This window comes from Carettochelys insculpta, chromosome 16 (assembly GCF_033958435.1).
Source record: "Carettochelys insculpta isolate YL-2023 chromosome 16, ASM3395843v1, whole genome shotgun sequence".
NCBI lineage: Eukaryota > Metazoa > Chordata > Testudines > Carettochelyidae > Carettochelys > Carettochelys insculpta.
The window spans coordinates 36660582-36677591 of NC_134152.1; the positions used below are offsets into that span (position 1 = coordinate 36660582).

The window sequence follows — 17010 nt, forward strand, 5'->3', positions numbered from 1 at the left end:
TGCACCGTTCCCTGTCCTCCACTCCCTTCCCTCACTGGCACAAAACAGTGAGCAAGTGCACTGGATGATCGAGACAAGAATTACAGCCTGCCATGGCCCCAGCACTATGTTCTATCATAGAGCTCCACAGTACATTGTGAGTCAGCTGACTTCACTGCCAGCGCACCCATGCCACAGCACCCATCTTTAAACCAGCCTCTGATGTTTTTCTCCCTTTTGTATAACCCAAGGGAAAGTGCTTAGAAAAGAGCCATTTAAAACCTATTGGTATTGTCTCTGAATTTCATTCATGTTTGGTACCAGTTGTATCTAAGGGGTAAGGTGAGTTGATTCAAAGACTTTCTTACATTGTCTCAGATCTAAGACTGTGATTTAGGAAAGCATTTAATTGTGTTTAACATGACATCTGAAATGTAACTTCAACCATATGCCTAAGCGCTTCCCTGAGTAGAGATGCCTTCCTAAACTTCAGCCTAGGTATGCAGCCCAGCCAAAGATGGCATTGGTAAAGGCTTTTCCTGCATGTGATTTGCTCCCAATGGTTCTTTCTGCAGGCAAAGCAATAACTTTATGTCTCTCTCTCCTGTAGGGAGCTGAAACACCGGTCTATGAAACTACCCAATGAACCTAAATTCAAGCTCCATGACTATGTTAAGAAGGAAGTCCGAGGCTCTGGATGCTGCAGATCTTAAAGCACAGTCATGCTGTGCAGAGACTCATGTGCCACACGCCCTCCTTGTGGACAGTATGTGCATGTGTGTTTATCTGTGTTTTCTCGTGAAGGTGAGCGGAGACATGGAGTGAGGGGGCAAAAAAAAAAAAAAAAAAAGCTTTCTTGGCAGCCCTGTTGCTGGCTCTGGTGCAGCCACTACATTGCAGGCCCTGCTGTCCAACACACCATTGTAGTAGTGTTTGTTAATTACATGCTGTGATCGCTTCAGGTTGGGTATAAAACTTCAAATTCCTCCAAGGGGGACAAATTGTTGCCTGTCCCACGTCAGTTACTGAGGACCTGTTTATTCCTGCGTGCTAACAGTTGCTAATTCTGACGTGGGTTTTGCAGACTCTTCTATTATGTCCATAGAGGAGTTTGGTCCACACACACACCTAGACGCCAGGAACTCCTGTTATCATGGTGGCTCTTGAGACTTCCCTTGTGGACTCAGGCAAGTCATTTGACCTTACTGTGCCTGTTTCTCTGCCTGTAACATTAGGATAATACCCAGTAACGGGCATTGTGAGGATTAATGTTCGAAAAGTGCTAGAAATTATTAAATGACCACAGGAAATTCTCCTCTCCATTCCATTTCTCTCTTCCCACTTACTTGGAATCCAATTTTTGACCCAGGGTGAAATTTGAAAAAATGTTGACCCAGGGCACATGTATTATAGAACTAAATGCACACCCAAGAAAGCTGTTTTCAAGGCAAACATTTTTGTAGCCTCTACTTTGTTTCATGTCAGTTTTACCATGTTGTGTAACATGTTCCTTGTCTTCTGCTCTGCCCTGCAAAAGACAAGAGCTTAGCTGTCCAGTTTTGAATTAGCTCCTGAAAATGTACCTGTTGTACAGAGAAACTCTGACTTTACATGTTTGATAAAGGCTTTTGCTCTCTGTTATAGCTGTTTCTAGTAATCCAAGTAGAACCCTCCAATGTACGGCAGCTTATTCTAATGTAGTATCTTACTGTGGTGGATATTCAGACTGCAATGTTGCTTTGATTTCTTTACAACTCTCTTGGGACAGAGCTTGCTTTTAGCTAAGAAAACCAAGCAGAGAGGTAGAGGTTTTAACTGTATAGATTTGTTAAAAGCCAAGTGCTAGCATGGTTCATTGGAATCCTCCCCCTTTGTTTCAGCATAGCTTAATTTTGTAATGCACCTCTGAATGCAAATTTGAATGTGGACATTGGGGAGAATTGAGGCATTGTTGCCCAAAGGGGATTTCTATCTACTTATCATTGTAAATATGCAATTTGCAACAACCTACAATTTACTGATCAAAAGATGGGCTATCTGGAGTATCCTACCACCTCTGCATGTAGTTCAGATGAGACATTAGATGGAAAACAGCAAGATCGTTCTTGGGGTAAGACAGCAAACAAATTTAGATTTCTGCAACATAACAGCTTGGCTGTTAGTACAATCAGAACCACAGCTGACCCTTTCAGTTGGAAACTGAAATAACATGGAAGGATTATACCATGTTCTGTACAGCAGGGAACACTACAGGAGCCTGGCTAAGTGGATTTCTCTTACTCTAATGTCTTCAGTCATTCATTGGCTCAGGGTCTGGGCACTGCCTAACTGGTGTTATGCATGAAGGTCAGGTAAGTCTCCTTACCCCTAAGAAAGGGAGGGTCTCTATGCTTCACTAAGATGATCTGGTTGCACAAGATACTACTCTAGATACATTCCAGTTACAAGGCAAGTTAACTAGCACAACTCTCCTTCCTGCTTTTCCCTGTTCTAGTGCCAAAAGCCTAAATAAGGGGCACCAAAGATGGAGGACAGGTTGTCCTTTTGCCAATCACATATTTACCAGTTTCCTTTAACAAGAGGGTTACCTGGACAATTTTCCTAAGTTACATTAAATAACTTCAAAATCAGAAGATCAAACCCCCACCTGCTGCAAGCTAACTGGGGATCACTTTGCTCATTAAAATGTAGCTCCCCTTGTTTTGTGGTGATGCTTTTTCACACCTGTAACTTCATCTTGCCAATGGGAGCTTGGAACCTGAAGGAATGCAGGATTTACATACAACCTCTGAAACAAGGGGCTCAAGCCTCTGTATGCCACTTTTCTTTAACAATTGCTTTAAAGGTGGGTGTTGCACAAAGGCTACAGCTTCAGAAATACAAATGCGGTTACCAGCAGGCTGGTGGATTTAGTAGCATGTGGGCAAGGAAGACTGACAAACACTAACACCATGTCAAAACAGCAATTTTTCCCATTTTTTAAGGTTGGAAATATATTCTCTATAAACCAAAAACACCTGCTTCAAAAAATTTTTTTTAAACTAGGCATGTGTGTCAAGATGACAAATGCTGGGAGCACTGCTGAAAATACCAGCTATAGCCTCTGACAAAAACACCAATGTGCACCTGGGCCTGAAGAAATAAATGCATGCTATTAGCTAGGACAGTGTGGACCACCAGGCACCATGCTTCCAGAGTTATCAGTGTAATGCTAGTGCACCCTACAGCAGGAAACAGCCAAGTACAATTGCTGCAGTAGATTCAGCAAGTGTCTGATTTGATTTCTCTTCCCCCTCCCTGGTCCTAGCTGCATCTGATCACCTGCAGATGCCACATGCATCTCTTCTAAAACCTAGTGTTCCCTGCAGGGGGGGGTGCAGGTGTTAGCATTTGAGCAATGCAAAGAGTGTAGCATCTCTCAGAAGCACCAGCTGCCTATTCTCTAGGGAAACTAGTGAGAAAATTCAGTAGTGTTTCTACAGAAGAGGTAAGAGCAAGTACCCCATGTGTCATACAGAGCACAACTATTCACTTTAGAAGTTTCCAATTTTTCATTTTTTGCATGCTTTAAGAGCCAGCTGGCTAAAGTGGGAGGTGGAGATGCTTATCTTTACCTAGCACAAGCATCAAATTGCATAGGTGAGCTTTGCTATCTTTTCCCTGCAGCCTCCTTCCTTCTAACAGTACATAGCTTGACAATTAGTGGGTATAAATGGCAATGACTACTGCTATTCTTAAGTCACTACATTGAGGTCCTCACCAGTTGTCTAGGAGAGGACCCAGAGTGGGACATTAGAGCATTTTAGTGCCAGTTGGGGCTGCACCCACCCTTAAAGGTACTGGCTTAAGTTTTCAGGTTACCCATAGATAAGAATTCTTGGCTTCTGCTTTTAAAAATTGCTTTATTGTGGTTTAACAGCACCTGAACAGCATCTAGGCTGCTCCCACTGCAAGACACCAACCATGTTCACTGTAAGGGGATACCAAACACTGACAGCTAAATGTAAAATCCCTCTGGAAAGCTCACTTGTATGAAGATTTGACAGTGCTGTCCTAGCAAATTGATCCTTGCTTCCTCTGAAGAGGCTACCCCCACTCTTAAGTTAATGAGCAAAAAAAATTCAATGCCAAAGACTTTCCTCTCAATTAAGTCTTAGGAAGCAAATGTTGCTTGTTTTCATAGCAGAAAATCTGTACCAATGGTTTTCTGGTAAAATCTAGATTAAATTAATACTCCACAGCACCCAATTCAAATGCTCTGGCCACTTGACTTCAGCAGTCTCGAAACAAACCCATCTTTATGCAGAATCTTCCTGGGCCTTTGTTTCTGGCATCTATTTTTAGAGAGGCTTTTACTGCCACCAAGCAAAGAATTTTAGTTGCAAACAACCCTAATTCAGTTTTACATGCACTAAATTTGCTAGCACTTGTTCTACAGCATTTATTCTGTTCCTCTAAATTTAGATGAGCCTCTTTGCATCTGTTTCAAAATCAAGAGCTGCATAGAAAGAAAACCCAACACTAAGTTTAGATACCCCATGAACAAAGCTCAATTCCTTTTTATCCTCCACTACTTTTTCAGTAAGAATTTGGCTGTGTGTTGCAAACAAGGGGCATAGCTTGGGTCTATAGCAATAGGCAGAACATGCACACGTTAAATTAGGTATTCGCAACCTGAGGTTTGGGGGTGGGGGGGCAGGGATGAGAGACTGCCAGTGCCTTAATGCCCAGTAGATGGGGGCTGCTGCTGTGGATAGCTGAAAAAAGTCTGCCTCAGGTAAAATGGAGTCATTTGTCCTTGACTACTACAGTTCAGCTCTGACATGCTAGCTTGCAAGATTAACAGCCAGGAATGTCAAACCATACATTAGAGCTTTTGTAAAAGATAAGCTCGGCTTAAACAGTTTGCTCTTTTCAACTGGGAAACTTTTTGCTGTAGTACACTGAACAATTAACCATTAGCATAAATCAAGCAGAAGCAAAAAGTAAGGCCAAGAGTGATGTAAGCCTGGAGCTTCACCACCTCCTGACACACCAACATCAGAGTCTTCTGCTCTTATACTAGGCCACAGGCTTTGGACTTTCTAAAAGCCACCATGGCCACCCTCTGACTACAAAAGCCTGAAAAAAAAAAAGTCAGCTTTTAAACTCGAACACACTGTATTTGCAAAGAGTGCCTGCCCCTGAAACAGTACCGCAGTTAAGGCAATTGTAGTCTGGCACCACTGTGGTTCAGTCATGGGTGCAATTACTTTGATGTGGTTTGTGACTCAGTAGGAAAATCCAATACCTCAAAAGAAGTTCCAGGTATTTTATTTCTATTTACACAGAGTACAAAGCCAAGTACTTTAACAGGAATCCCGTTCACCACCCCTGCACGTGCCTCAATCGATCCTTTTCAAGCCAGCAGTGGAGGAGAGTCTCTGGTCCACTTCATTCCTACGGGCAGAAAGCAGCACTGAGCTCCAGCCACCGAACACCTCCGAGCTGGACGGGACCGACTCCCGCCCCGGCCCTGTCGGCAGCGCCCAGGACCCTCCGGGGGTTGGGATCTATTTGCCCAGGCCCCTGCAGGGCGGAACTCCCGGCCTGAGTGCAGCAGGCCCCTCCCCCAGCCCAGGGGCCTCCTCGCACCGGGCCTCAGCCCGCCCAGCGCGGCCCCCACTCACCTCCGAGCCCGCGCGCGGCGCCTGGCGCGACCTGGAAGGGAGAAGGCGATTAGCGGCCCCGGCACAGCAGCGGGGAGAAGGAGGGGGCGCGCCGGGGCAGCCTCAGGGGAGCAGCGGAATCAGGCGCCGCCTGGGCAGCGCTCATACGAGGTGTCAGAAAGTCAAAGCTCATCACCGGCTGCGGGCGGCGTCCCCCCACCCCGCGGCGAGGGCTCGACACAGACCCCCACCCCCCGCCGGAACCAGGCCCGGACGCCCGGGTTTCGAGCTCTCTCGGCGCGAGCCTGGGGCCAGGCCGCTGCCCCTCACCCCACCCCACAACTCACCTCAGCTACAAGCGCGCGAAAAGAAGCAAGCACGCCCCCTCCCGAGGATTTTATAGCCCCAGCCGCGCCGCCGTTGGGCCGGCCGTCGCGTCACACAGCCACTCATTGGTAGTCTTTCGGCAAAGCCCCGCCTTCTCAGTGTCTGATTGGTAGCGGCTCCCCCGTCGCGCCAATCCCACGAGAGACTCGTTCTTTGGCCAAGCGATTGGGCGGTGGGTGTGAGGGACGACGGTTACTGGCCAAGGGTGATGAGCGTTGTAGCATCGAGTCAGCAGGCGGGCACCAATCAGGGCACGGAGGCCCGGGGCTTCTGGGACTTGTAGTCCGTGACCCGCGGAGTTCGCTATACAGCGAATGGGCGGGAGGCGGGGGAGTGACGATGAGGGACTACACTTCCCGAGGAGCCCTGGGACCTGCGCTTCCGGTCTGGCAGGGCTGACGGCTAGCGCCGGGACAGCTGGAGGAGGCGGAGGGATGGTGGAGCACCGGGGGGATCGCTATGGGCCAGGGCTGGCCAGCGGCGGTCGGGCCGCCGCCGCCGCCACGTGAGTGCAGGCCCGGGGAGAAGGGGGCGGGGTCCTGGCCCTGTGGGGAGGAGCGCGCATGTCCCTTGGGGGGCGCTGCCGGGGGGGTGGTTAGGCCTGTCTGGGGAGCCTGGCCTGTGGCAGTGGCGGGGGGTGTCCGGGTGTGGAGCACCGGCCCGGGGTGGGGGGGTGGGGAATGGAGGGATCGCTGCGGAGGGGGGCGGGGCTGCAGCTCAGCGGGGCCTGTAGGGCCGGGGACTGGCGGGACAGGTGCTCTGTGTCTGGGGAGCTGTGTGGGGCGCTCGGGGACGGGGTGTCGGGCATGTTGCCGGCGGCAGAGAATGGGGGGGGAGAGGCCGTGGCTGGTTGTGTGACAGGAGCGCAGGTGTGTCCCCCGCGCTGTCACGGGGGCCTGGTTTCTCTCCCCTGCGAGGGGGCTTGCTGCTCGGCGCAGGATCCTCGGCACGTCAGGGGTTGGGAGGCCGTGGGCCTCTGTAAGGACGGGTTAGACTGGCGTTCATGGGAGTCGCTCTTAGACTTGCTTGGGAAGGGCAAAGGTGAGACATGGCAACCGCTGTTCTGTGCTGCACCTACCTTTGGTTAACAGTTTGACAGCTGTGTGGAGGTGCTGAGAGCTGCAGCTGGCCACTGGATAGAGCTAGGCACCCAGCTCTCTGGGCTGGCCCTGCTCGTTGCTCTTTCCTTGCCTTTTGCAAAAAAGATAAATTATTTGTTAAATCCAAACCAGCCGGTTGTGATTGTCCAGGGCACAATAGAGACAGGTCTTCTGTCTCCTTATTGGACAAAGTCCTCAAAAAATCTAGGCTCGCTCTCCTCATCCACAATACCGTCTCTCTGCTGGGTACAATTTTGTGTATGTCATGTCATACAGTGCATTTTAAATCTATATTCCCTAGTTTTGTTGCCTGGCCTGCTGGGGGCATGCACTGCTAATTGCCCTCAGTCTCTCTGGATCATCTTAATAACCACATTTCCTCCAGGTCCGTGCCCTTAGTTTGCCCATCTCTTGTCTCTCCATGTGCATCCGGTAGTAAGATTCTGCAGTTGCCCCACAGATATTTTTGATACAGCTCTTCCTTCTTGGGACAGAGCGGAAAATTGCTCTTCAGTTCAGCTTGATTGTCCTGCCCACTTTTAGCTGCTGTCTGTGTGACTGGAGCCACTTTCTCCTATTTGGCCAGAGTTCAGCCTGCTGATCTCTTTTGTGCCGTGGAGCTGTGTCGCATGGGCTTCCTTTCAATTTAGCTTGCCTTTGTGCTGGGATCCCATTGTAAATCACTGGTTGGGAATGTGTCTGGTGTATGCTGATTAACATGAAAGGAAAGATTAGTGATGATCTCAGCCACTTTTGATGAACATCTAACAATTAAGGGGCAGGTTCCTTTGCTCACCTTGTGGGGATTAAGTACACTGCAAATGACCCTTGTGTGGTATCAATGTATCTTCTGAACTTTGAAAATGGTCTGAAATCATTCCTTTTTGCTCTGGTAATTTCAGTTTTCCTCCTTTAAATCTCTGTGCAGTTTCAGTTCATGTCTGTCCTAAACCGATTAGCATTGTTGGTAAGAACTTCGTGAGTTTCAGGCTGGGTGTGGCTAAGCACATATCTGTGAGGTAGGGCTGTAAGGGCTACCTAGGAGTTTAGAAGGCCGAGTGGTGCTTGCTTTGTTGACATGCTGGCTATGTTCCTGATGCTGCTTCTAGCAGAGAGAGTGGAGAAATGATGCTGTTTTCAAGCAGGGCCATGTGGGACTCTGCAGGAAATCAAGGAAGTATAGGTTGCAAAACATTGCTTCCTGCACTGGGTCTACCTGACATAATTTCTGCACTTGTCAGCAGTTGTCACTTACAAGTTTCAAATCAAGCCTATGCAAAAAAAAACAACACCTTTTGCATACGTGTTGCTCTCCCATTTGTCCAGCTGTGTTGCTCGCCCAGGCAGCAGAAGATGAACTCTTCAGGAATGTTTTAGGGGTAGCGGAACCTCACTGACGTAGGTGTCAACAACTGGGACAAGCTTGAATGTTTCAAAATGAATTCAGCTCCAAGTTCCTCCACTGTCCACCCTGAGCAAAGGGTTCCCTCATCCACCGCCAAGAGCGGGGAGTTTTGTTCCAGCATTAGCATTTGTGCAGCTCTTAGGACATACCTGATGTTGCTGTTATGAGAGCAGATGCCTGGATACCCGCTTTCCTTTATTAGGAGATTGCAGCTGGAAAAAGTAACTTGTCAAAGAATCTCTTTGTGTCACAGGGTTCTCTGGGTGACTGTCTCCACCTGGCCCCAGCTCCTCCCAGCAGGGATTCTGTAGGGTATTGGAGCCCGCCCTGGCACTCTGTGACAGTTGGGGAATATGGGGAAGGAGGGCTGTGTCACACCATTGGAGCTCTGAGAAAGGAGGCAAATGGTTCCTTGCATTTGGCTTCACTGAGCTGCATCGAAAGGACTCCATGTTGTCAGAGCATGATTCCAGACACTCTTAGTTACCACCTCAGAAATGGAATTTGCTCCCTTGTAGCCCAGGCCTACTCTGCTCATGGCTTCACTCCCTGAAGGCAAAGGTCTGGGCAGAGAGGGATTAACCTTTTCTTTACCAATCCCTGCCTAGTGTATCCATCCCATTATATTTAACTTGCCTGTATCCATACTGTGCTCCTCCCAGGAGAAGCACTGAGGGGAGGGCATTGTTCACTCAGCTGTTACAACATAAAGAAGTATGCATTTATCATTATTAATTGTATTACTGTAGTGCCTACAGGTTCCAACTGAAAATGGGGCTCTGTTTTACTATGTGCTGCACATAGGGGTAGTAAAAACCAGGCCGTGCCCCAGACAGTTTAGAACCTGAACTGCTCACGGGGGAGAAAGACTGTAGTATTTTAAAGATGAGAAACCGAGGCCCGGAGACAAGCTGTGACTTTCCCAAGGACACAGGGGAAGTGTGTGGCAGAGAAAATCGATCCTAGTTCTCCAATCCCAATGCCTTAACTCACGTGTGGTGGGGGTGCCACTTACTGCCCTATTCCCCAGAATCAGACTGGGAAATGCCACAATAAACGCAACGTGACAGTTTAGAAATTGCTGGGTTCACTGTTCCACGTGTGCTCTGCACTGTGGCTGATCTTGCTTAGCTGCAAATAAAATACCCAGCAAAGTGTGGCTGAGAAGAGGTAGGGATCAGCTTCTCTTTGGTGAAATATGCCTAAGTAGGGCCAGGTGCCCAAGGCCAAACTGGTGCCCCTTGAAGTAGCTCTAGAAAGGAAGCGAAAAGATGTGGTGATGTTAGGCAGCAGTACTGCCTGTGTTAACCTGCTCCCAGCCAAGCTGGACTGCCATTAAAGCTGCATTCGTGCTGCCTGGTAAGAAACACAGGGACAAAGAGGTTTTGGAGATTGGTCAGCCTAGTTTGTTGCTTTTGATTGTGCAACTCTCACTGGGCCTGCTCTGCAGGAAGCCGTGTCATGTGATGAGCTGGAGGGGAATTACCGAGGAAGGGCTTATGAAGTAAATCTGTTTACTTGGGACTGATTCTGAGTAGTGCTGAGCATGCTGCATCGTCCTGCTGACTTTAGAGTGTGCTGTGGGTGTCCAGCACCCTTGGGGTCAAGCCCTTTTTAATTATGTTTGATCTTAGTGATTCATTCTGGCTTTAAACTCTGTACCTTTTTCACTGCGGTAATGTTAATTGTCTAGACTGCTTATGGCCGCAGTCAATGAAAGATGCCTCATCCAAAGCGGGCCAGGGAGAAAGCCCTTCCCAGTCTGACTTCTGCACCTTTGACGATGAAAACAAACTCCACTTAAAACACCTGTGTGCTGTATTCTGCCTCCCTCACAGGCAGCCGTTACTTTGTTTGCTGTGGGAGTTTGGTCCCCAAACTGGCGCAGAGCCCTCACTGCAGCGTGGGGGTCTCGGTGCAGTACAAGTTTTGAGGGAGGAATTTTCTATAGAACCCTGCACTGGCTTTGCTCCGCTCCCCTGAAATCAAGAGGAATCTTCCCACTGATTGGCATGGGTGCTGAGTTAGGTGAGGGCGTGTGCATCTGAAAATCCCACTGCCAGTTTAAAAAACAAAGCTAGTCCTTCCCCATCTATGCCATCATTTGCTTCGTAGAGGCTCAGCACCAGGGCTCTTTCTGATCACAACAGTCCCTGGAGCAGGGCTGTAAACAGTGAGTTGCCATGTGTTAAAATTCTGAGCAGTACGGCCAGTTCTCAAGTCCCTCTGGAGTGAGCTCTGTGTGTCATGACCCCTCCTGCAAGGTTTGTCAGGCCAGAGTGCATCCTGTGTGTGTGGTGGTGAGGCCGGGGGAGTCCTTACTAGTCTAAATAGCCACTGGGAACTCTACGGACCCGGAAAAAGCCAAAGAGGGGAGATGGGATTGGCTGAGCTGTGGGATTTTCCAGCTGAATTTACATATCACCCACTTGTCTGCATGCCTTTCTGTTAACATCACTTCAGAGCCAGCAATACACACAGACATGCACGTAGATAGTGGAGGAGACATTTTGAAAGCATAAAAGTCTTCCTGGAGCTGGAGCGCTTTGTCCTGGCAGCTACTTGCCAAGCTTTGCTGCTTGCTTTCAGCTCATCTAGCCCTGGGTGAATTCCACGCAAGGTAAATGTCTGCCCTGTGTAAGGCGTGTCCTGGGCACATCAGCAGAGTTTGTGTGTGCAGCACAGTCTGAAGGGGGCTTTGTTTTTTAGCAATCAGGGACAAGTGAGGGAAGTTAATGTGTGTTTCTAACCATAGGCAAAGCTTAGTAAGGAAGATGGGATGGAGCTGAAATTCAGATACTGTTGGGAAGTGGCTGTCACCTGCCACCTGCGAATAATTGCAACGTGTTAAGATATCTGAATGTGCTGGTATAGATGGTCACTTGCTACGTCATTAACCCTGTCCTGTGCAGTGACTGGGGGACTCTTACATTTCCAGAACATGTCACAAATGCTAACTAAGGTGGTCTCATATGTCAGCTAGTCTTAAAAGTGCTACTCCACTGTAAAGTGCTCTTTTACTTAGAGGAAACATTTGAATGGTTCAGTACTATGGAGGTTGGTACTTTGTCATTCGGAAAGCTGCTACTAGGTTGCTACACTTAAATTTGCGAAGCACCATTGTCACAAAGTTGTCTTCAGGACTCAGGGCTTTGTCTCAAGTGTTGACATGCACAGGTTTCCTGGGTCTCTTTGTGGCTACCTTTTGCAGCCCTTTCCCGTGCATGCCTCTCGACAAAGACAGCGTCTCTCTCCTTGCACGGATGCTAGCATAAAGTTTTTCTAGCAATAGGGTTAGCAGCTTGCATCACATCTGATTGCTCTTGTTCTAAGGAGCAAAGTTCAGGGAGATGTAGTGATATGAGCAGAGGACTGAACACGCTGAAATGTTTCTCTTCTCATTGCTTTAATCACATTTCTAGTAAGAGGGGCATAGAAGGCATATTTCAGATGACCCTTTATTTAAAGCAAAACAGGTACCCCCAGATCATGGGTAAAACAAGTCATCACATTTCAAAACACTGTTAAAAAAACCAGATGCTCCATATGTTTGGGTAATGAGTGTGGCTTGTGTTTCTCGGAATGCCTTCCAGACAGAAGAATCTTTTAAATGGAATTGCTGGACCTTGCCACAGAATGCAGCCACCGTTAGGATGGATTGGCAGACCGCAGCAGTATGCAGTGGTGTAGGAAAGGAGGTAAAGAAGAAAAGAGTCGTACAAAGGGGGTGAGTTTTAGGAAGGGACAATGTAATGTGTTGCTTTTCATGTTCTAGGTGAGGCGAGGGGTGTTCTGCCCTTCATATTGACAGGGATTTCTTCGATAACTTATTAAACTTCCCCACCGAGTACCTGCCGGTGTTTAGATCCTTTTGCAATTAAATTGAAAGGTGGTTTTTAAATTCATTGCAACCAGGGTGAGTCAAACAGCAGGGCTTTGCGTGGCTGGGGCCTGCTAGTTTCTGGTCAGCTGCTGCTTTTTCTCAGGCAGGTTGTGCTGCTGTGGAGTATCTGGGGAGCCTACCTAGGAAATGTGGGGGTTGGGGAAGTGAGATGTGTAGTGGAGATCAGAGTTTGTGTTTGTACAGTAGGTTCCTGGGTCTGCTACCACCACTTCTGGGTCAGTCAGCTATTGACACCCCCAGGGCGGGCAGCTGTGCTTTGTTTCAGATGTGTGTTCCTTGGACACATGGCCAGTACTACAAGGGCAGAGCCTTGGATGGATTCCTCCGTAACCCTGGCTCTGCTGCATGGTCTTGTACCAAAGACGCCCCCCACTCCCCCAGTGAAATGGAAGGGTTTGTTTAATGATGGCAGCACTGGAACTCATCTGAAGTAGGTAACAGCCTATCGGGATTTCTCTGGAGAGCCCTGAGTAACTGGAAGTGTCTTCAGATTTTTACATGTGAATTGTGGGAGTGGTTAGTGCTAATTGAAGGGTGAGTTTTAAGAAGCAGACTGTAGAATTAAATGTAACTTCGCGTGGTGATGTTGGCGTCGTTGTCTCTGAATAGTGAGAGCTGCAGGGCTGAGCCCGTAGCACACCTCTAGAAATGTGCCAGTGTGTAATCTAGTTGCTTGTAGACATGGAAGTGACTCACAAGTGGGGCTATAGTCTTAGGACCAAATTTTCAGGGCTGGATTTTTGAAAGTTGTGCAACCTGCTGGTCTCCTCTGACAATCTGAGCCTTTGGTCGAGCTGAACCCTGAAAAGTCTGGCTGCAGTTGTAGGCACAGAACCCTTCTGAATCCCCTTTGAGTGTTAGGCAATGGGAAAATTCATTTGCTAGGGGAGTTGTTCCCTCTGGAAGGCCGTTATGCTGCTGGCGTAGCTATGGTGACAGAGCATTGCCAGCGTAGTGTAGGCCTCGCCTGAGAGAGAGTTGTGTTAAACGCGCGCTGTGACTAGGTTGTTTTGTGTGTTGTAGTAGCACACGAGGCAGAACTGCACTGAGAAAGCCAGCCTCAAGACAGCTTCTGCCTCAAATAGTTTACCTTGATGGAGCAGGAGGGTCTGTCTAGTCCAGGCTCTCGTCTTCAGTGCACTAGCTGCTTGGGAGAAATGGACCAAAAGCATTTTGCTGGCCAAAAATGCAATCACTGGCCAAAGCATATATTTCTCCCTGTTTGCCCTCTGCTCATGTTGACTTCTGCCCTGAAATAGGAGAGTTCAGCTCCCTGTTCAGTTCAGTTATTTTTATCCTGTCTAGTACAACTGCAGATGTTCTTCCCTGTGCAAATGTCTGATTATGCATTGAATCCTGTTAATCCTTTGGACTCTGTTACATAGTACAGACTTGTATGAACAGTAGGGTAAGCATCTTGTCTTTCAAATTCAGCATGTGACAACAGGTTGGATCCCCCTTCCAGTTGCCATCTGATATTCTGGGGTCCCATTGAGCCTGCCCCTCTCACCAGCCTGAGTTCTCCTTACCTTCCCTAACTGTGACATCAGGCTGTCGAATCTGCAGGGTTTTGCTGTGAGTTATAAACTCCCAAAGAGTTTGTGTCAAACCTGTCCGAAAAAAATATCTGCATAACATCCCCTTTTTACTCTGGAATTTGCTAAAACGATGAACCGGTTCCATGCCACCAAACTTATGCAAACAGATCAGGTTTCAGTGGATGCAAAGAAAGCAAACTTGGACTTTCTAACAGTTGTCAGTGGGTGATTGTGCAGCTTTTGCAAAACTGCATCTGGTGAAATAGCTTAACCAGCTGGATAAGGGAACAGGGCTCTGTCAGCTTCCTGCGCTGGAGGAGGAAGGAATGTTAGTTTCTCTTTCGTGGGCTGGCAAGTCCAGGCTTCGCCTGGCCTTTCAGAGCCGGAACTGTGAATGAGATGCAGAAATCGCAACTCTTTAACTGAATAAAGGTTTCTCACTGGGGTGGCTGCTTTGCAGCTTGGGCCCTGCTGGGAAAGACGGTAGTTTTCTGTTTCACTATTACATGTTTGCAAAAACAAAGTTTCAGATTTCTGCTGGCAGAGGCCAGCCCACGCTGCGTGGTCTGAAAGTCCAGTACCATGGCCCAGAAAACCTGCAAGCTGCCTTTGGCTTGCGCACCAGGCCAGGAGTGGGACTGTGGTGCCTGCACTCCTGATGATGGGCCCGGCCCACAGGCAGATAGCGTGGCCAAGAATTGCAGCCTACTGCTTCCTGAGTTGGGTGTCCCAGGAAGGCAGCATGTACTGACTCTAGGCCTAGGGGTTACTTAGGAAATCCCAACAGCAGTTATCTTCTGTCCCACCTGATTAAGAGGGCTGTGGACAGGCTGCTGAGGGTACCCTGGCCAGTTCTTGTTTGGAGGTTAGGGGGCCCTGAAGGGAGGAAATGAGAGACTGGACACCTCCACTATAAAACTTCTTGGCTGTGATTGAATGTGGAGATTTTGCTGCATGCTGGAAAGGTGGCTTGGGAAGTTGTGACAGGACCCCCAGGATACAGTTTGGTACTGTGGGGCGACTTCTCCCGCTTAACTCTCCAGCTTGGACTGTTTCTCTCAATGCTTTGCCAGTGCTAAGCAGCAAACCCCTCCAGGTGCTGTGATCACCCAGCCACTCACATGCAGAGGTATGGCCAGATAAGAGGCAAGAATGCTCTTGTGCTGTACATGGGGAAACACCCGCAACTTCCAAGACCCATCTCTTGAGTGTGCAAGTTTGTTAACTAGTTCCCCAGTTCATCACAGGAAAGTCGACGTTTTCCAGTTGAGCCGATTCCCCAAGCACTTCAGACAAACTCCCTGCTTAAAATGAGTTTTGGGTAACCAGCCTGACACCTTTAAAGAGACCTGATTTTTGAGAAAGGGCAAAACATCCACCCTGCGGGGGAAGGGAGAGGAGAAAATCTGACTCTTTAAGTAAGTAAATCTGACTGCCTCAAGTAAGTGACCCAACTTCATTGGTCACTTTTGAAAACCTAGGCCTGAATTAGTGTAACAAGTCGTCTGCTTGCCTGTGCCAGATAACGTCAAGGATGATGTGTGGAGTGAAAGCTGGGGGGGGGGATGTTTTTCTGACACCCTCCCTCCTGCACAAATAACCAAGCCCTCAACTTCTTGTTCTCCCTGCAGAGCAAACTTCCCATGACTAATAAGTGCTGGTCTAGATTATGAGCTCAACCAAGAGCACTCGCTACAATCGCTTCTCCAGTGGCGCAGCGAACATCACTACTTCTGATAACACTAACGGGGTAAGCAGGGCAGGGGCAGGAAGTGGGAGAGGGTATTTCTGGCCTCTTCTGCCCTCCTCGTTGTTTGGACAAGATGAAGGTGAGTGAAATTGCTGCAATGTCCCAGATAAAACCTTAAGAACCTTCTCATGTGTTTTCCTGCACCTGGCTGAGTAGCAAAGCCCAATCTGTGTAAGATCAACGCTTGATGACGTTCATTCTGCCTTGATTGCAGACGAGAATGGAAACGACGTTCGGGCCGGCCTATTCCGCAGTGACAACCATCACAAAGGGTGAGTGTCTTGCAGCCACGGAGCCTCCAGCTGTGGTGGAAGGGTTCCGTACTGCTCTGAATTCTGCCGTGGCTGCACAAAGAACACCGGGAACCAAAGCAAGTCCCTGCACATTCACCGAGGGACAAGCAGCAAGCTGCTCTGTCTAGTCACGTGTAGTCCAGCTTCTTCTAGGGACCTGATGGTTAGGCGGGACAGAGAGAAGTGTGCATGGAAATGCTTTCCCATTAATTGGCCTTCACAGTGCTGCTGGGGAGCTTCACAGCAGTGTCCAGTTAGGTTCTACTAGGGCTTCCATTTCCCATCTTTGCTCTCTGCGTGAAGGTGAAATATTTTGGACAGCTATTTTGCTGAAATCCTTGCGGACGATGTTGGATTCAGCGAGGAGGGGGGCACACAAGGAGGATGACACTTTTCCCATTTAAAATAAAGCACACAGGATCCAAGACAGGGAGTCCACAACCAACCAGCAGAGCCCTTGAAGAGGGCCCCAAAAGCTCCCCAGCTTGCTGAATTCCTAGTATACCCATTGCCCTGAGGAGCAGTCAGGCTTTCTCCCTTTCCCTCGGGCATCGAGGTGGGGTGGGGCAGCTTGCTGGAGTTCATGAGGCCCTTATCTCAGAGCTTTGAGTCAGTGCAATCAACCTGGCAGTTAGCAAACAAAAATCTAGGCTAGGCTGGTGTCCAGGGACCTGCAATTCAGAGTGTCCAGCGTGACTGCTGATCCCCAGAGTATTTGGCTTCCATTTTCCGGTTTAAATAGCCCAGCACCAGCTCAGGGCAGTGTGCTCCTTGACTGCACCCATTCTGTCTTAGTTGTAAGTGCCAGGCTATCCCTGAGGGGGTTGTACATCCCAGCCAAACAGGGGAGGAACATGGCATGAGCACAGATCTCGCAGCGGACCCGTGGCTTTGCTTCCCGTGACAAAATGCCTTTTCTTTGAGCAAAACTAAGACTCTCCTGCAGGTGAAAATGCCCTAGTAAAAGGAACAGCCTCATTGCAAGGCACTTACGCAGGAGAAGAGT

General features: G+C 48.7%; 2 protein-coding genes, 1 long non-coding RNA gene and 1 other non-coding gene across 8 annotated transcripts in view; 2 read left to right on the plus strand and 2 right to left on the minus strand.

The window, feature by feature from the left end:
* RAB26 (RAB26, member RAS oncogene family) overlaps positions 1 to 2958 on the plus strand; it is a 161444-nt gene extending 158486 nt beyond the window's left edge. Inside the window, exon 9 of one of the 2 annotated variants that reach the window (XM_075010931.1) lies at positions 590 to 2958. In XM_075010931.1, coding sequence (XP_074867032.1) covers positions 590 to 692 — 103 coding nt within the window. In that variant the 3' untranslated portion in view covers positions 693 to 2958. The remainder of the gene's footprint in view (positions 1 to 589) is intronic. The other variant, XM_075010930.1, reaches the window with a different exon arrangement.
* Positions 2959 to 5276: 2318 nt separating this feature from the next.
* On the minus strand, positions 5277 to 5938 carry LOC142021764 (uncharacterized). Its single transcript, XR_012647776.1, has 2 exons — positions 5649 to 5938; positions 5277 to 5418 (listed from the first exon to the last, which is right to left on the minus strand). It is a non-coding gene; the product is annotated as an uncharacterized LOC142021764 (long non-coding RNA).
* Positions 5746 to 5828, minus strand: LOC142021953 (small nucleolar RNA SNORD60). The gene has a single exon (XR_012647828.1). It is a non-coding gene; the product is annotated as a small nucleolar RNA SNORD60 (small nucleolar RNA).
* A 471-nt stretch (positions 5939 to 6409) lies between the features above and the next one.
* The window catches only part of TRAF7 (TNF receptor associated factor 7), a 34290-nt gene continuing 23689 nt past the window's right edge, over positions 6410 to 17010 (plus strand). The window contains exons 1-4 of one of the 4 annotated variants that reach the window (XM_075010746.1): positions 6421 to 6519; positions 12113 to 12246; positions 15593 to 15711; positions 15926 to 15983. In XM_075010746.1, the coding sequence (XP_074866847.1) occupies positions 15631 to 15711; positions 15926 to 15983 (139 nt within the window). In that variant the 5' untranslated portion in view covers positions 6421 to 6519; positions 12113 to 12246; positions 15593 to 15630. Of the gene's footprint in view, positions 6520 to 11003; positions 11140 to 12112; positions 12247 to 15592; positions 15712 to 15925; positions 15984 to 17010 lie in introns of those variants that run through there. The other 3 variants (XM_075010747.1, XM_075010744.1, XM_075010748.1) reach the window with 3 other exon arrangements.